At 32.0% G+C, this 21,491-nt stretch overlaps 1 protein-coding gene across 1 annotated transcript; it reads right to left on the reverse strand.

Annotated features, from left to right (window-relative positions):
* Positions 1-1,001: 1,001 nt before the first annotated feature.
* Positions 1,002-8,238, reverse strand: LOC143047758 (uncharacterized). Its single transcript, XM_076220998.1, has 6 exons — positions 8,019-8,238; positions 6,764-6,913; positions 6,103-6,355; positions 4,666-5,153; positions 2,730-2,869; positions 1,002-1,700 (listed from the first exon to the last, which is right to left on the reverse strand). Exons 1-6 carry the CDS (start codon positions 8,125-8,127, stop codon positions 1,185-1,187), a joined length of 1,656 nt encoding a protein of 551 aa, XP_076077113.1. The 5' UTR covers positions 8,128-8,238; the 3' UTR covers positions 1,002-1,184.
* Positions 8,239-21,491: the final 13,253 nt, after the last annotated feature.

Here is a 21,491-nt window from a genome sequence, read left to right on the forward strand (position 1 = left end):
ACAAAAATTGGCAAGTAACACACTGTCCACACTAAGGACTATATTCGTGGACAACGAAAATCAAAGGACGATAACTGTGTACTCGGACCAGTTGGGTTTTATGTTAAAGTTGTGCTATTTCATCATTTTCGCATGTTAGAGTAGAATAGAGCAAAAATGTTCAGCACTGCCACATTCTAAATATTCCTTCCCAAAGAAACTTCTGTTCAGTGGTTGTCATTAGTTGCTGACGATGTTATTTATTTTTCGTCCATTGTTTTCAATAAAGAGAGGCCAAAGATACCAAAGGGACATTCAAACATATCAGTCAAAAATAAACTGACAAAACCATGGCTAATAAAAAGGACATAAACAACAATACAAGTAAAGACTGAGCAACACGAACCACACCAAAAACTGGGGTGATCACAGGTGCTCCGAAAGGGTAATAAGATATCACATGTAGCACCCGTTAAATTGCTGAAAAGTCTAATTCGGTAGGTCACATTCGGGGATAGGGTACGGGATTGTAGTTACGACGATTGGAACATACCCGTTGTCATCTGTGAAACAGACATTCCATAACGGTCAATTAATTAGTGATGGCGTGAGTTGCAACTCTCTATCCAGGCAATCATGATAGGAAAACAATTTAGCGCGTAAAGAATTACATTTTTTCTTTAGAACACACTGAATTTTCACATTTGGTACATTCTAGGTAACTAGCGTATTTTTATATCCTGTGAAAACAAAACAACAAGATATAAAATATTGATTGCCGATGAGAACACTATCCAACAGATTTTAAACTGAAGCGGATTTATGTAATATACTAGGTAACCGAACGGCCTTCAAAAATGAACAAAGCTCATAGTCATCTGGAAAAGGCCCTCACATGACAAAATCGAAAACAATTTAGATGAAAAAAATGGCATGATTTATGAAATTCTCTGTAACTGACATTATTAAGATGCTTGCTTTCCTGATTGACTTTATACTGGAACTTCTTAGGAAGACAGAAAAGAAGTTAGCAGTATCCTTTAACTTCGGATAAAGCTATTTAATAAAAAGTAATATTATGTTTACTTCGAAATAATCTGCTGATATCATGTTACTTTAAACATTAATTTCAATTTTTCAACTATAATTGTACATTAGGAAGGCTACCACTCTTTTTGTGGGCAACACGCTTGAAAGCAGACATATCAAATAAAAGAGGGTCTTAATTCTCTTGGAAGATCAAAGTATACACGCGACGCTTCAAGTTTTCTACGTGCAAAGTCCATATCGGCTTTCGTTACATTATCATTGTGTGCTGTCCAAACCGTTAAAGTGTAACCTCTGGACTTCTCAAGTAACCATTCAAATGAATCTAAAGAGTCAATCAGCTGCTCCGCCCTAACAGGGAAAGTGATTGGCTGTTGTAAATCTTTTACAATATTGTGCATTTCCTGTACCATTTCCATTGTATAGTTTAGGCTGTTATTATCTCCCTTACTTTTAGTTGTCCAACCTAGAGATAGAACAACATTTGGAAATTCCTCAATTGCCTCCAAAAACGCGTTTGCGGGAATTCGAGGATCTATGCCATCCGGACCTTTAAGTATATCAGCATTTGCCCATACCGGACCTTTGATTCTGGAACTCTTCCTTGACACAATCTGTAATGCTGGTTTAACTGCGTCTATACTTTTAAGATCAAGTTTCATGCCTTTATCGACCTATAAAACATCTTAAATATTCATTACACGATATTGCTAGCCTTAAGAACATATTGCATGAATAATTATATTTTTTTCTGAAAGTATTACTTTAAATATTCTTTTTATGAAATGCAAAACACGTATGAGTAATTATCGTTTTCATTTATTTCACTATTATAGGTTATTAGAGTTTTATATTCTGCAACATAGAAGTAAATGGCATCCAACCAGACACAAACGTACTCTGTTTTATTAATTCGTGTTGCAACATTCTGTTATTTCATTTTATCCCTGGAGAGACCTATAGGGCTTGCCTTAATTTGATTTTTTCCTCATCCGGCACTTTATTTCATCTACTTTTTTATAATTTTCAGAAAACTGATTATATATTTGGTAAAGGACATCGATCTTTTCAGTTATTGCACTTTAAAATTAAACCGTATTTGACCGAACTTTTTATATCGGTAAAGTTATCTTCGAACACGGGGATTCTTGTTATTGCTATTTTCGTAACCGTTAAGGCAATCGACAAATTAATTTTTACGAATTGCTCTCTATATCAACATGATCTTCTGTTCAATTTTAATCAAATGCACTTTTTGTATTTGACATAAGTTATACACAAATGTAACTCTACGACATGAACCGTTAGTTTAAGAAACTGCGGTATTATGATTTAATGTCCTTGGTCCATCAAAGTTTTTGAAATTCTGATGTCCGATAATTGCGTCAATATCAATTTTGCTGCATTGTGACACGAAGACACAATTTGTGGTACATAAGTTTTTCTAATTATGCGCCTTAAGGATGTTTGCTAGGTCCAGATTTTTTTTATGTTTTGTCAGGTTTTCGGAATCCAAATGTAGAATTAATAATAAATATGATAAAATCCTTCTTATTTGTTCATAGTATTTTTGTGATTTTACTTTTTATATCTCGAAAACAAGCTCAATTATTTCTTCGATTTTACTTTCATTATCTATTATATACTATAAATGAATGAGTCTTTGAAAAAGATTATTTGTTTAAACTTAATGGCCAGAATACCTTAATAATTTCGTCGATCCATTGTTCGAACGTAATGTTGTTGTTATCTCCGACAGTATGTGCCATTATGGGAATGTTTGTTTGGTTAGCTGTATCTTGTCCTAGTAACATGATGTCACCTTCTATCATCATCACATCACCTACAACAGTTTATACAAATTTTGAGTTATTAATAAAAAGTATAAAGATATCAAAATAGAATTTTAGCTATGACGGAAACATACTATCATTTGCGAACAAACATCCGCCATGTGGCTTTTCTGAAAATAAACCAACAAAAAAACAACAATCAAAATAACTAGTAAGTTTAGTAAAGCGAAACAATATAAATGTACGAATTAAGTAGGTAGACCTAGGTTAAAGGAAACAACTCTTAAAATCATCAGTATGTTTTGTGTCAACCATTTTCATAGATATGTCCTAAACTCCTAGGTTACATACCTAAATTTCAATCTGTTTCAGGTAAATGCTCAATATAAATTGATGAAACTTGACTTTTACAAACGTATATAACTGATTTAAAGAGTTATCTCCCTGAACCAAGGTTTACTCCCTTAAAGTTGTCAATGATGGTTAATTGTAACAGGTTAAAGTTCGACACGACGGGTGCCACATGTGGAGCAGGATCTGCTTACCCTTCCGGAGCACCTGAGATCACCCCTAGTTTTTGGTGGGGTTCGTGTTGTTTATTCTTTAGTTTTCTATGTTGTGTCTTCCTCAACAGAAGTAAATCAAACGCTGTACAATTGACTCTCAATGAATTTGAGGAGATTACGAGTTTCACACTTGGGTTGGTGTCTAAAATCCATTTTATACCCTTCCATGATGGTGAAGTTGAAATCATCCCTTCGTAAATTTTACGGACGCCATCACAAGTTGGTTGACCATTATGGAATAACCGTTTCACAAATGATATCGGATATGTTTCTTACGTCGTAACTACAATCCCCTTCCCTTTCATGAATGTGACCTACCGAATAAGACTATTTACCGGATTTGTAATCACATAAGCAACACGACGGGTGCCACATGTGGAGCAGGATCTGCTTACCCTTCCGGAGCACCTGAGATCACCCCTAGTTTTTGGTGGGATTCGTGTTGTTTATTCTTTAGGTTTCTATGTTGTGTCATGTGTACTATTGTTTTTCTGTTTGTCTTTTTCATTTTTAGCCATGTCGTTGTCAGTTTGTTTTAGATTTATGAGTTTGACTGTCCCTTTGGTATCTTTCGTCCCTCTTTTAAATAATTTTACAGGCTCATAATTCCGGCGATACACTGCTCGGTTTTCTTTTTATGACGCACCTTATTTTTGTGTATTTAAGACACCTTATTGTCGTGTAGAGTTATTATTTCAGGTGTTATTAATAAACTCCAAGGTGTTCACGAGCGGAAATTGTTTGTTATGGACGATCGACAATTGTTACATTAGGCATATTAAGCAATTTATATGTAAGAATTTCATTGTAGACTGCCAAATTTATATCTAGATACACCTCTTTGACGACGAACATTCCACAAAATGACAATCTGTTTGTCCCCTTGTAGGCAATTATTTTGTTTTCAAGGCCTTATCAATACTAATTGGAGTTGGATTTTTGTCATTCTCAAGGTCTATAATTACATGATATACAAGGTATGATCAGGTGTTCACCGACTTCTGAAAGTTAACTTATTCAGGTCATTAGTTTTCCTATAATAAAACATGCTCATATTTAACTATTGTGTGATCTCCTGCATTTCATTTCCAATATGCAAATAAAGATCTGTCCCCGTAGTCTTGATTCGTTGACTTTTCGATGATATTCGAATCGTTATTGCATTCATTTCAATTTAATCATAGGCGGAGAGACTTCCCTCCCTCAACCCCTCCATGACTTCTGTTGATATTTCAAATTTACCTATAATCCACTTAATGTCCAATCAGCTTCAAATTTACCTTGTGTGGCAGTATTTAGTAAATTCCATGTGTCTGTGTTATGGCTCCAAATAATACCACTCGCGTCACGTGGCGTAATATTAAAATATAGCAGAGGACTGCCGGCAGTGGATAAAACATCTACAAAATCTTGATACAAGGCTTCATCAATGTTATATAACAATTTGCCCTTATCTGCATCATTCCTCAACAGAAGTAAATCAAACGCTGTACAATTGACTCTCAATGAATTTGAGGAGATTACGAGTTTCACACTTGGGTTGGTGTCTAAAATCCATTTTATACCCTTCCATGATGATTGTATAATGACAGCTTTCATTTCTATCGTAACCTTAGTTACAGGAAAATTAAGGTTTTTTATCATGTCACTTACGTATTCGGAAGTACCATATTCTATCCCATACCGTTCACAAAAAGTTTTAGAAATAGCAAGATTTACTCCAATGTAATTATCCTTTACTGACAAAGGAGACAAATCTTTCTTAAACCTGAAATGACAAGTTATTTGTCAAATTTATTTAGTATTTATAAAAAGTAAAATCATAGAAATACTGAACTCCGAGCAAAATTCAAAACGGAATGTCCCTCTTCAAATGGCAAAATTAAAAGCTCATACACATCAAACGAATGGATAACAACTGACATATTCCTGACTTGCATTTTTGTGTAGAAAATGGTGGATTGAACATGCTTTTATAGATAGCTATACTTTTCACTTGTAAAACAATCGCATTTGAAATCCAAAATATTTCTCGACACAAAATTTTGAATTAAATAATTAAATTTGGTTGCAGTCTATCAAACTAGTGGATGATATTCGATATTATTTTGTTTATAAATCAAGCCATTGGAGTTCTAGTTTAAATTGTTTTACATCTTGGCATATCGGGGCATTTTTTACCTTACTATAATTTTTTAATATTAATAAATAAGGAATAAATTTCACAACGGCTGGCTATACTATACGGTATGGTTTTGCTCATTGTTGAAAGCCGTATGGTGAAATATGCTGGTATCTATATCTTTTGTCGCGTTCCACCATTTATACACCAAGGAACATATGTTAGCATTAATCCATGGAAAAACATGCAAATACATGAAAAAGTAAAATACTAGTAAATCTGCACATAAATTAATTAAATATAAGCCACTTTGCAGAAAATAGATAAATATTGAACCATAATTAGGGCACGTTGAAACAGAACAAAAAAAACCGAGTACCAGTATTTTCTGAAAACATTTAAATGCTGACGATATCTGCATTTATATATTATTAGGGTTTTTTTCTGCAAAGCCGAAAAAGCAGTACCCCTTGATATCCATTTTCCCCAACTTGATATCTCTTGTTTATATATAGGTATTATATAAAACTAAACCATATCTACTTATGTTTGTAAATGATAAAAATAATATTTAAACTTTCCAATATTCAATCACCTGTCTATGTCGAAACTGGAACCTGGAGACAAAATTGGAATGGATATCAGGACTGGTTTATCTAAGACTACATTTCTTAGAGTACTTAAAACCGTTTGAGCTTCAATATTATCCTTCACATTTATCTTAATGCCAGTATTAGCATCACTCAACGGTGTTATCGTGTTTAGGAGGTTGAGACCATCGCTCGCTCCAATAACAGGATCATTTCCGCTTGAGGTTTGTATATTTACTTCTATCATGTTGTATTTGCCTAAAATATTATACTATTCGTTTTCATGATACTGAAATGTCAAATACATCATTGAAATTTTTGCTAAAAAAAAAAAACCTGTCCACTTTGAAACATATTCAATTTGTTTTGTATATTTTAACCGCTGGATGCAAAGTAAATTTGTTTTTCTTTAATATTACTGGCTGCATGACTTGTATGTACATTTTTTGCAGTGATATTTAAAAAATGTTGTATACGTAATATAACGTTGATCAAGCCAAAAAAATTGGATGATTATTAATCTTTAATATGTGATTTCTCGTGAAATAAGTTCTAAGTAATTGTGGAATGAAATTAACTCATAAATAACGTAATTGTCGATTGAAATTAACTCATAAATAAATGTATAGCATACACTGTAACTACACATGTTCTTTATTTCCTGACCTATCGATAAAGCTGTATCAATTTGAGTCCGACTGTTTACATTCGGCAGCCATCGGATGTTTATCCCATCGCCTTTCTTAAAATCGTCAAGAATATATTGTCTGTTTTGGAGAGAAACTATTGGTAAATGTACATCGTTGTCTTTGATATCTGTTCAATAGATAAATAAGTAAAAATCAAGTTTTAATATATATAAGGTTCTTTTGGCAAAGGAGAAGGTCTACTCAGTCTTAGGGTTATAATTAGCTCCAAAAGTTTGTTGTATGACGTGAGCACTTCCATACATTACGTGGAAACATTGTTTTGGCAATTACTGATAGAAAATAAATTAACTCTACAAACTGCAATATACTACCTCTGAATTATACATAGTTTTTGTTGTAACATCAATGTTTGCCCAATATGGTTTGATTAGGGATTCTGTATAAATATGGGCACCTTTTAGTAACAGAATTTTTTGGATCAAAGATGGCGCACACAATTGTTTTAAGTTCTTATAAGCTCTTAAGTGTAAAATGTTGTCATGGTACGACAATATACAAAATTTGCTGATTTTGGAGCATTTAATTCACACTTTATCAAGAGATTTGTGTTACATAGCAGTCATAGGGCATGCATTGAGAAACAGACACCTCATTGGTCAACCATCGTGTGACGAACACATAAACACGTGTTTTGTCGATTCAGTCATTCAACAACAGTACAAGTTTGCAGTTGTATAGGAATTACAAACAAAATATGATAGTGCACGCAAAGTGTTTGTAATTTGGTTACAAGGCAAAATGGAATGGATGGATGTAAGATTAAAAACAAAACAAAACAAACAATGACTATCGAACTATAATACTTATTGCAAGGGACTAAATCGATGATATTATAAGTAAGTTATGCATATTTTCTGTTAAAAGAAATCTATACAACCAGAAAGTCAACATCGCATTAACTAGTATTAAGTAAAAAGTGAAATCACCAAAAACGTGAACTCCGAGGAGAAGTATAAAAGGAAAGTCTCTAATCAAATGGCAAAATCAAAAGCTGAAACACATCAAACGATTGCATAACAACTGTCATTTTTACTGACTTGATACTGGAATTTTCTTCTGCAGCAAATGGTGTATTGAACCTGGTTGTATAGCTAGCTTAAACTTGACAAGTGAATTATATTACGATATAACAACGAAAGTGATACAGTTTACACTTGACTACATACATAATTTAGTTATGTTGACACGCTTAAAAATGTAAAAATATTTACCGCATTCACGTTTCCGTATCGCTAGTACAATAACAGCAATAAATAATCCTGCAATCACCACAATAGCTGTAACGATAACTGCTCGCTTAGTGACTCCTTTAGTGGACATTTTAAAAGTAAACAACAAGAAAACACACTACTTGTATAAATGGTTCATCGTATTATTACGTGAAGTCCGTCTTCGGTAATAGTTGAAATCTAAAACTAACACCGGATGATCTTTTCTTGTACACAGGTAAATTTTAAAGATACTGTCAACAAATCAAGGGCAAACTTACAAGAATATAAACCATTTACAATGATAAAGAAAGTAGATTTCTTTCAAAATAGATAACGACAATTGATTGAATTAGGCCACAATACAACATGGAACACTCCTCTCCTACTGGAATTAAAAGTGAGGCGGACGATATCGTTAATAAACATCTGCGCCATGAGTGCATGTTTCGCTCGTTGCGTTTTTTTAAGAATAAAGTTCTAAAACTTCTCAGTGTCATATCAGAAAATGAAAACTAAAGGAAGGTTATCTTAATAGATATAAAACAGTCTCATGTTTGATGGAAAATGCTCAAATAATTTTTATGATATGTTCAAAAAATAAAAATCACCCTTTTTGTATTGATAAAATCCATAACTCGGGAACGTAAGATCTAAAATCTATAAAAAAAAAAAAGAATAAAAAAATAAACGAAATAAAGTTAACGCCAAAGTTTCACATGTTTTAATGCAATTTTTTAAAGCGTTTTTAAGCTAAATAAATTGTTCGACAACTGTAAAATCCCCCTTTTAATTAATATAGCCCTATAATTCGGAAATGTAAACTCTAATATTTATAAAAATCGAAAGGAAGCTCATGGTAAACGATATAATCAATTTACCAAAGTTTTTTGCAAATTGATGAAAGTGTTTTTAAAGAGTTATTGACCGAAAACTGGAAAATCCCCCTTTTTCAGTGAATAAAACCCCATAACTCGGAAACGCAAAATCTAACTGTCTTCTACCACCTTAAACTATATAACCCGATTGGAAAAAATAAAACGCATTCCCAATATATAAAAAAAAAGTTTGGATTAGCAGAAAAACGTTCTGTTTACATTGTAAAACGTTGCAACTAACAAAGACTCTGAAGCAAGAGAAGAATATATAACAGTAAGCTTTAAGAAACCAGACTAAAACAAATGTTAAATAACAGAAGAAATTATTTAAAAAAAGATTATTCGAAAACGTTACGAATAACCCAAAGCCATATGCAGTTATATCAAATCCAAATCAAAGACAAGATGAGGTATAGGTGACCTACATTAAGATCAGGTAGATGTAAAATCGAATAAAACATAATATAATGAACAAAAAGCAGTAATGTTATAAGAATACTTGATTAGTTTTTCACAAATGAAGCACAAGGCGAGATCCCTAAACCTAAACCTGTTTTCATTTAAAGTGTAAATTGAGGAATCAAATATTTAGTAAGAAATTATATTGAAGTATCTTTAGACGGATAAATACACAGGCTTAAATAGCCTACACGTAAGACTGCTGTTTGGGAAAGATGAATGTATAGTTAAACCTGTCCGCTTTTATTTTCAGCCAATCATTAATAATCAAAGCAGTTGCCAATCAATGAAAAAATGCTCCAGCGAGTGCTTTTGCAAATAAAAGGAATAAACAACGAGATAAGCACTACAGGCATATTAGTCAGGTTTTTGTTAAATTAATTAGATAATTAAAGAGAGCATATATTTAGTCACACTTTATTTCGGAGAGATACAACTTTTAGAAGTAATCTATAAATGGTATTGAGCCTTACATAATGACTACCAGGTAGATTGCATCTACAGACTTCATGAAAGCCTTTGACAAAGAACCACAGAGGAGACACGAACAGATATTGAATAAATTTTGGATAACTAATCTAATATTAAGACTTTTTTATTATAGTGTTCGTACATATAGATACCAAAAAGTTTCAGTAAAAGGTGAAACCTTTGACTGGAAAGAAGAAACATCAGGAATAACACAAGGCTCAGTATAAGGCCCCAGTTACATTAATGCCATGATAGACTGTGAACATTTATTTACTGATGACTGAAATTTTCAGGATCATAGAAGATGAAAATAAACTGATCAAAGATAGATGCCAGGATTAAAATTTTATATTTACGCCAGGCGCGCGTTTCGTCTAAAAAAGATTCATCAGAGTCGCTCGAATCAAAAAAAGTTTAAAAGGCCAAAATAAAGTACGAAGTTGAAGAGCATTGAACACCAAAAGTTCCAAAACGTTTTGCCAAAAACAGCTAAAGTAATCTATTCCTGAGGTAGAAAAGCCTTAGGTTTTGAAAAATCTAAAGTTTAGATAACAGTTAGTTTATAGTTATGAACATATCAATGATAACTCAAGTCAACACAGAAGTGCTGACTACTCGGCTGGTGATACCCTCGGGGAAATAAATCTCCACCAGCAGTGGCATTGACCCAGTGGTTGCAAAGAAACTCATCATAGATAGATGCCAGGATTAAAATTTTATATTTACGCCAGGCGCGCGTTGAAGTTACCAAGATATTCTACGAAATGCAGTTAGAAAAATTAAGTCGTGCAATGTTCCAGGAATTCCACTCAAAAAATGTAAAAATATTAATATACGTGGTTGAAGAAATAAAAACAAAATCATAAAATGATTAGTTTTAGTCTTATTAAACATATTAAAAAGGTATTGTTTACAAGAGCACGAATATATCACATTGTTGTTTAATACGTCTGAAAGAAAAAAATAATTTTATTTTGTTTCCGGGCGCCCAAAAATTAATTTCATAAAAAAATATTAAAAAATACCGAAGCCCAAGGTAAATTCAATAAGGGAAAGTCCATAAAACCTGACATATTCAAACGGTCATCTAATGTTTGGAGAAAAAATGTTATACGATAAATAATAGATAATTTTCACTAAAATATGATTTGATATAAAAAAAAATTAAAAAAAAGAGGAGTCAAAGTTGATCGTTATTGGGTGTTACTTCTCTTATAAGATCGTATGGTCGCATACTTTCGACAGAACATTTAGGTTGTCTTGCAAGGTTTGCTTAATAAAGGTATGGTTCTATTTAATAATTATTATTTCAAATTATTGTTTATATAATGATTTAATTTGCAATATTTAAGATTAAAATAAAAAATATGGATACTTGTTTCAATTGGTAAGAAATAAGTTCACAACATTTTGCAAAATCTCTTACATTGGATAGTGTATTTATATTCTATATCATTCCCCTTACTTATATTTTTTTCTATAGCACACACTTTGAAATCATTTTTTAGCTACAATTGTCGTCGATAAACCAAAATATACAGTTGGTGTGTGTTATTTGCTACAAACGCAGTCCGAATTCTGCTCTGTGCATGTAAATTTGTTTTAAAAAAAACATGCACTTCCAATGACATAATGCTGGTACTTAAATGCATACATAATTTTTAAAAATGCAATGCTTTATACATGAAAACATTATCTTGCAGATCCTTTTTGAAGAAGAGATGGTTTTTTATAATTAATTTATAACCTCTGTGTATTTTTATTTTATATAGCATCTACCTTGCATAAAATTTATGAATTCTTACATTTTACAGCTGAGTTTTTTTTTTCTTTTCTCCAAATTTAAAGAAAATAAGATTAAGGCAACCGAAAATTGAACTGTACCAAACCAAACCTGAAATGAAAATTATTTCAAGTCATGAATAGATAATTGTTTGACCATAACTATATTTCGATGTCAAATTCACTAGCGACATATTTTCGTGTTTCCAGATCTAAAGATACCAGAATAGGTTCACTGGTACTTGATTCGACCAATTTTTTTTTCTATTCTCGATTTTGACATCTGGTCTGGAAAGAATTTGAATGGCGTGTGATGCACGCATATTAGAAGATCCTAAGTTACTCTGATTTGTCTCTTCAATCAATTAACGAGATTTGAAAACTGTTTAACTACTGCTGTCTTTATTAGTTTTTTTTAAGGAGAGAACTTTAATATTTACACTACTTCTGTTACTGACAAAAGCATGCGATATTGTCCTTGTCAGTTGAAGTCCTACACATTTATTGATAAAATGTATAATTACAAATAACCATGAATCCGACGCAATACGACCAAGATAACATTAGTATGACATTTGTGGTTATTAAGGTCTTTCCTTTTTCTATAAGGAAAGACCTTACTGTATTTCTTCTTCTTATTATTATTATTAGGTCTTTCAACCTTTTCGGTTGAAAGACCTATTGGTTTTGTTCTGATTATTATTAGGTCTTTCCACTTTTCCGTGGAAAGACCTATTGGATTTCTTTTGATTATTATTATTATTTTTTTTCTTCCGTCAACTTTTTTTTCCTTCACAGTTTTTTTGTTTCGCAAGATTTGAAAACTGTTTAACTACTGCTGTCTTTATTAGTTTTTGGTTTTTTTTTAAGGAGAGAACTTAAATATTTACACTACTTCTGGTACTGACAAAAGCATGCGATATTGTCCTTGTCAGTTGAAGTCCTACAAATTTATTGATAAAATGTATAATTACAAATAACCATGAATCCGACGCAATACGACCAAGATAACATTAGTATGACATTTGTGGTTATTAATAATTATAATTTTTCCTTCCAGTTCAGCTGAAATTTGATTCTTTAACAACATTATATATTAAAGAATGTTAAAATAAACTGAAACACCTGGCTTATAATTTCAATGGCGCCTTTAATATTTTATAATGAAGAACAAAGTACAGTTTCAAAATAAAAAGAAATCCGAAGTTTGGAAATTTATTGAGTACCTAGTTAACTGTGTTGTGAAGAAACACACATACCTTGATATTTAACAAAATGTCCTCTTTTATAATAGAGAAAATGGGATATGGTGCATTAATCGATGAAAGAAGGCCCTCTTCAATTATTCATATTTCCAATCTCAGAGCTTAAAAATATGCCATTTATTGAAAAGCAAGTTTGACCATGAAGTATTATGAATAAACTCATCATATTAACCAGAATTGAAATTTTGTATTTGCGCGACGTGCGTTTCGTTTACAAAATACTCATCAGTGACGCTCGAATAAAAAGAAATAAGTCCAAATATAGAACGAAGTTGAAGACCATTGAGGACCGAAAATTTCTAAAAGTTTTGCCAATTACAGCTAAGGTGATCTATTCCTGAGCTAGAAAAGCCTTAGTATTTCAAGAATTCAAAGTTTTGTATACAGTTAATTTATAATTATGACCATATCAATGATAATTCATGTCAACACAGAAGTGCTCACTACTGGACTGAGAAATTAATACTACACCAGTAGTTGCATCGATAAATAAACTAACCATAGACATGATAGATACCAGGATGGAAATTTTGTAATTGCTCCAGACGTGGGTTTCGTCTACAAAAAAGACTCATCAGTGACTTTCGAATCAAAATAATGGCAAATGAAGTACGAAGTTAAAGAGCATTGATGACGTATTGTTTCGTTATGTATAATTTTAGTCAGAATGGAAACATTTATATTGGTTGTTTTTTTCTCATATTGTTGTCAATATAATGTAACTATATGCGACTGTCATACAAGTTAGAGGTAACACTAGCTATAAAATCAGATTTTATCCACACTTTTTTTCTTAAAATGTCAGAAATATAGCATAAATAGTCCTTTTCTATGTATGGTGACGATGTTTTTGTTACAGTTCAGTGTTTCTGTTGTTCCGTTGTTTTCCTCTTATAGTTGGTTTGTTTCCCTCGGAAATCGATTTATGACTTGAACAGTGTTATACAACTGTTGCCTTTATTTACCAATCATGCCAATTTTTTTTTCGCTAATGTCATCATGATTATTTAGAACATATTGATTTATGTATCCTCATGCTGTAGACAATGCCCATGAGATAAAACAAAAACTTTAAACTTCACATTATGTTGACATTTAATCTTTAAATATACATACATAAACCAATATCTTCACTCAGTCAAACTAAATAATCGCTTTAATATTTTCAAAAACGCCTGCAAAATCGTAGATACATAGCTAAGAGAGTTAAACATTACGATATCTTCTAATCAATTAAGAAATGACAAATCGGCAACTACCTGAATAAGAATCTTTTGGTAATGTATTCATTTAATTTTTATTTAATCCAACGGTTATTATTCTAATAGTTGGAGCCAGTCTTTTCATAGTGTATATACGTTGACTGCGGTTTACGCAACATATAGTAAATATTGGAAAGAAACCGGTCGACAAACATTTGTTTGAGTTTGGAAAAATTGATTTTAACTCAGGCAGATAGATTTTAATTTAATGACCACATTAGTAGTTTTATTAAATTTGAGGTCAGGAAAGTGGACATAGAAGAACTAGAAAATATTTTGTGGAGATAGTATGCTTTCGGGAGGATAAATTTTTATTAAACTGAATATAATGGGGTGCATTGAAAATAACATTCTATGATTAATGACATTTTAATACTGGTAAATGTAGTTTAAAATTTGTAATAGTCTCAAAAAGAAATAATTATTTAAGATACTCTCAAGGTTTTTATACATAATCCGACGTAAGTGTATCAATTACTCAGTTACACTTGAATATTTAACGCATTTCATTCCGTTCAAACATTTTCATTTGATTATGTGGTATTGCAACATTTAATGATACATTATAACATTTAATAGGTTGGGTTTACTTTCCATTGTAATAATAGACAGGTTTTGCTCACCCATAGTTGTCAATGTAATGAACTTTTGCGCGACTGTCATACCATATAGAGGTTTAGCTAGTCATAAAACCTGGTTTAATCCACAATTTTCTACATAAAGAAATGCTGTACTAAGTCTGGAATATGATAGTTGTTTTCATTCGTTTGATGTGTTTGAGCGTTTGATTTGCAATTTTTTACGGAATTTTCCGTTTTGAATTTTCCATAGAGATCGGTAATTTTCTTATTTTATTTTTTCATTTTGCTTTTTTTTTTATTAATATATGATTGAAATATGACAAACAATTTTAAAAATGTAACAAAAAACAGAGGACATTATTATCTTTTGGATACTTATTGTGTAGGTCTAGTGAATCCCGAAATTTAATGTTCAACTAGGTACAAATTTTGTATATGCTTGTAAGCAGACTTTTAGAAAACAAGTCATCCACGAAATAATTTTGTGTGTCCCAGATAAACTAACGACCGTAAACAAATTCACAGTCGATTATGCATGAAAAACAAAAAAAAATCAGAAAAATGAAAATAATAATGTTTTGTTGTTTCCATTTTTTTTTAACAAAACTGCAAGGTCAGTGCAAGAATGTTCAGTACATTGATTATAAAGGGTTTAGTAAACCTTAACTCTTGAAGAATGGTTTTTATATTTGTGTTGGTTTTTAAAACGAAACAGAAGATCAACTACAAAATTGTACGGTCCAGCCAATGAATTTGATGCAAACAAAATGTGTTGTTGAAGTTTAAGTGATCTGATTTGCAAAATCGTTCTGTTATTTTTTTTCCAGATGTTTATTTTATACAATCTACCCTTCTTTACCAAACATAAAATGTCATCATAAATATACATATATCTCATTTGAAAATTACCCATGTGGTAATTATTAATAATCGATGCTTTTGTGAACCAGTTTTGTATCTTTCAGATGTTCAAGAACTGCTATATTTCAACATGGATGAGAATTTATATACAATATGACATGAAGATCTTGATCTTTGTTTAAATGTACAATTCAGGTTATTTGTTCTTAACTATGTTATCTGACATATTTTAAGTAATTTCCTTAAAAATATAAATTACGAATTATAACATAATTTCAAAGATTATGACATATTCTATATCTTTGGAAACAAACAAAAATTTGATTTTGAAATGCATTTGTTCACAAAAATGTTTGTCGGAAGCTTTGTTCAACAAGAATCTACTAATCAGCTTCTGGAAATGTGAAATATTCAATTAAATCTTTCTTATTTTAATTTTATACAGGACTGGGGTCAAAATTAACATCAGTAGCAGTAATGTCTAACGTTATCTTTTTTCCGCAGTCGTATAAACAGTCCTAAAATAATGTCTGCTTTTTAAGCTTTACTTGATTTTGGATCTGGATCCGGTAAAATATAACAATCCTAGAATACTTTGCAGTTGAATACTCAAACGTACCTGTCAAACCTTCTGGTAATCAACTTAATTTGCCTCACAGATTATGACTGCAGTTAAAAATAATTTTCTAGAAAATGTATCTTATATTCGCACATAAAGATGTTCTTATATGTTAGTTATGTGTCAAAACTGACAGTTGTATTATTAAAAGACGTCGGAAAGTTTTAGATTTGGACCATATTGAGAAGTTTTAGATATTAAATAATATGACGATTGGATATTATTTAAGTATAATTGATGTGTTATCTTTAATGTATACATATTAGTCGTAATTGTCTTTCAAAAATCTGTTCAAATTGAATTATGTATAAAATAGCTGTTCATGCTTAAACTATATGTGTGTGTGTGTGTAAACAAGGTAAGGTATTGAAGTTAATAAAATTACTATGTTTTGATTAAATGCGTTCAAATCGTTAACCAAGTTTATTTGGGGTTTTTTAAGACACTTTCCTAAAGAGACCAGATTTTAGAAGAAAATATTGATATTCAAAACATACAAGCTACAAACTGTGTGACGAAGTAAACTCTTGGAGGCATCGAGCTTAGAATACGGAGAGGTGCGGTTGGAGGTGTCACCCCGAACTCCAGAAGAAATAAGGCATTTTTCCCAGATCCTAAAAAAATATTATTAATTCCAAATTCCTGATAACGGTCAAACCCAAATACCCGCGGAAATAAAAGCCCAATCACGATTTCATGCAAAAAAGGCCCAAAAAGGGACTTTCTGCTGCCCCTCTATGGAAACATGTGAATAAACATCAATTGTTTTCAATGTAAGTTGTAACTTTCTGTGTAGATATTAGTATTTTGACTTCCGACAGTTACATTTTTGATGTAACGAACGCACATCGTGCCTTTTTCTAGTGATATATTTAATCTGCTAGGGTAATTTGATACTTTTATTATTGGGACATCAAGATTTCTTTGAAATGAAAATTTTCATTATTGAATGATTGAGACTATAATTTTTCTCTTTTCAGATGTTTCAATATTCTGTATCGGACAATTTTCATCATTTGATGGGAGTCGAATATCGGTCACTTTAAGCATGATTAGTAAAACAGGTTTCATGATGGGCTTCATTTTAATTTTCATTACACTGTTCACGCCAACGTTGATGTATAATTATAGCAATATCATACATAATCATTTTCTAATGTGTGGCCCAGACTATATGTGTGACCATGTCTATATGAATTACTCATACTTACCTAACAATTCATACAAAAACATAGAACTATGTCCTGAATGTTTTTGTAATTCAACATGCATAATAAATGAAAATTGTTGCCCGGATTTTTTTTTTAAAATGCCAGAACAAACTTGCATAGATTCCATAATTCTCGATTCAACCTATTATCGAGTAACTGCCATATTTCCAATGGTGACGAGTTGTCCATATGGGTCAAATGATACTGAAATTGAATTATGCGCGAGGAACCCCACAACTGTAGAACGTATGAAAACTCCTCACGTGACGTCAACCAACATACCACTAACATACCTGAATAAACACTGCGCATCATGCCATGGACATACCACGTATCACCAATGGGATTTAAATATTTCTTGTTACCTGTTTTCTGACTACAATTTCTTATCAACCTATCAACAGGTAATAGACGAGGCGATGGAAAAGGAGTGCTTTATTATGTATCAGATAGATACTCTTCCTGTTCGAAACTGTTCTCAAAATGAAGAAATACATTTTAACAAGTGTAACATGACAGGTATGTGGGACATATTCGATCCCGATATTCAGTACGCATGTGAATCCACATATAAACTAGTTTACAAAGTGTACAAAAACATATTTTGTTTTATTTGTAATCCTATTCGTCGCATATACACGACAGATGTTCGAACTTGTAACTCAACTGGTTCCTGGAAACCTTTTGACCAAGGGCTCCATGATGCTTGTCAATACTATAACAACCCAGACAACAGTTCGTCATTTTTAAATGTATTTTGCTACTTGTGTAATAGAGATAACACTTTTAGTAATTCCTTTGTAGATGTAAATGCTAGTATCACTTATGGACGTAAAGGTAGCGTTACCTTTTATACTTTGCAAAATATAAGTGACTTTAGTCTGTCGTTTTATAAGCAATATTTGAATGATCAGATGAAAATTACTCCAGTAACTGTCAATGATAAAGAAAATCAGAGTTTTACGTTAAACCTTACAAATACTTTGCTAAAGGCATATGCATATAATCCATTTCTTCCTGGATTGTGCAATGAAGAGTTGTTGCCCCTGGATGCTCTTGATGTCATCAAACCGATTATGACCCCATGTAGTTGTAATTTGTCAGCGATTTACGAAGGAAATTTACCACTTTGTTTAGATGTGTTATTGACCAATCCATTCATGTGTATGGGCAATGTTATAAATTTTTTTGATGACTATAAACTCGAAGAATTTATGTATGCCGTGGTAGAAAGCTGCTCTCAAAATCTTAATTCTACATTATTAAGGGAAAAATGTACCGGAAATGGTCAAGACATTTATTCATTACTCCCGGTCGTAGATACAGTTACGAATATTCAATACAAAAATTTTCATTGCTACATCTGTAATCAAGTTACGTTTATTGATGATGTTTTTTACAATGATCATTACCTTTTTCTGTTTTACATAAATATTATCTGCGAAAATGATGTCGACATTGTATATGATCGTTATTTGTCTATATCTGATATTATTCTAACGGCTATGTTGAATAATTGTAGAATAAGCCTCAAAAAGCAAAACGAATTACCTGTAGAATGTCACAGGGACGGATATAACGACATCGTTCATCAGTGCGACGTTTCCGGAATATTGACGGAGTTTGATTTCGACATTCAGTGGGCATGTGAAAATCTAACGTATGCAGTATTACCTCAGACAAAGCATAAACAGACGATATTTAAAAACGTATTTTGCTCGATTTGTAACCCTCCAAATTTTAATGAAAATATCAAATCGAAATGTAACGAAACAGGTACGTGTCAGTATTTGGCTGATAATTTAACAACTGGATGTTTTGTGTTTCCAACGGTAATCAGGGAAATTCCATATAAAAACGAATTTTGTCACGCTTGTAACGAACAACCATGCATGATGGTATTTCAAGTCAATGAAACTGAAATTGACACATATACCATTCCATGTTTTCCCCCTTTTGAACCTTATTTGTGTAATTTTCAAGGCCCAGGATGTGTTGTTCCATGTGATATTCCGGGAGTGAAAATTCGAAACTTGTTCCAAATTGATCAGACAAAAACAAGTGATGAACCATGGGATGTTCATTACTGTTCTGATGGACAGCTGTACGACAAAAATGAAGTAAGTACATTTTATGCTTTTTAGTAAATGTTTGTTTGTTTGAAGATTGTAACACAGTGATGACAGCTGTAACCATATTTTGACTGTTTAACGATTATGTCTGTTTTGTTCACGAATCGTTGTAAAAATAACAGAATTTGATGCTACTGTCATACAAGTGAGAGGTTTAGCTCTGTAAAACCAGGTTCAATCCACCATTTTCTATATTTGAAAATGTCTGTACCAAGTCCGGAATATGACAGTTGTTATTCATTCGTTTAATTTGTTTTATCATTTGTTTTTGGCATTTGATTAGAGACTTTCCGTTTTTAATTTTCATCGGAGTTCAGTATTTTTGTGACTTTATTTTTTGATAATTATATGAAAATATAAAAACAAATGTGCCTAAATTTAATTCGGGAGACGAAGTAACAAGAAACAGTTTAACCTTGATAAAGTATGTCAGACGCAATTACACGTATTTTTAAACTATCATCACGTACACTCGAGATAATGGTCAAACAAACACATCCAAAGCCCAATTATGGGATAGATATTATCATGGATCTTATTTCTCCTTGTTGTTTTATGATATATTTTATGGACAAAAGAGTTGCTCGTGTCATGATTACTATGCGTTGCTTGTTTTTTCTACCTTGGTCGAAGTTAAAATTGTGCTGTTGTCTTTAAACTCCTGACGTAAATGGTCATCATCTTAATAATATTTTACTTTTTAAAGCGCTATAATTTAAACGCTATAACATTTTGTCTAGTTTTATTCGTTTTTAGCAAATCTTTTATTTTTGTCAATTTAAGTTTACCTTTTTATAAGCTTTATAAACTACCGATGATGACTCAAATTCACCAAAGGAGAAGGTATAAAGACAGGCGGAAGATACCAAAAGGATAGTCAAACTCGAAAAACAAACTGTCATTTCTTTAACATAAAGAAAAACAAAAAAATTGACCAAAAGACAAAATCTACAAAACGCTACATACAAAACTTAACACTGTGCAACACAAACTTATTGCGGGATCTCAGAAGGGTATTCATAATTTAGATCATGTATTTGTCCAAACATGTTGTTTCTGTAGCAGGTCTACAATTACTTTAAAAGTCATTCAAGATTATTGATTATTGTCTACTTCGTTCAAAATAAAATTGAGAATGGAAATGGGGAATGTGTCAAAGAGACAACAACCCGACCAAATAAAAAACAACAGCAGAGGGTCACCAACAGGTCTTCAATGTAGCGAGAAATTCCCGCACCCGGAGGCGTCCTTCAGCTGGCCCCTAAACAAATATATACTAGTCCAGTGATAATGAACACCATACTAATTTCCAAATTGTACACAAGAAACTAAAATTAAAATAATACAAGACTAACAAAGGCCAGAGGCTCCTGACTTGGGACAGGCGCAAAAATGCGGCGGGGTTAAACATGTTTGTGAGATCTCAACCCTCCCCCTATACCTCTAACCAATGTAGTAAAGTAAACGCATAACAATACGCACATTAAAATTCAGTTCAAGAGAAATCCGAGTCTGATGTCAGAAGATGTAACCAAAGAAAATAAACAAAATGACAATAATACATAATTAACAACAGACTACTAGCAGTTAACTGACATGCCAGCTCCAGACTTCAATTAAACTGACTGAAAGATTATGATTTCATCATATGAACATCAGGCACAATCCTTCCCGTTAGGGGTTAAGTATCATACCATCATAACATATATGAGAAGAACATAACCCGTGTCATGCCAACAACTGTTTTAAAAAAAATAATGTGTTTAGTTCCGATGCAAAGACCTTATCAGTGACTCAATATTAACGCCAAAATATGCAATCTTTAATGACTTGACAACAGTATCGTAATTATATCCCTTCTAAATAAGCCTATTCAAAGGTTTTGTAAGTTTCTGAGGTGAATACTGACACCTTTGTGCTTTATAAAGAATATTACCATAAAAAAATGGATGTGA

Source organism: Mytilus galloprovincialis, chromosome 10, assembly GCF_965363235.1.
Source record: "Mytilus galloprovincialis chromosome 10, xbMytGall1.hap1.1, whole genome shotgun sequence".
NCBI lineage: Eukaryota > Metazoa > Mollusca > Bivalvia > Mytilida > Mytilidae > Mytilus > Mytilus galloprovincialis.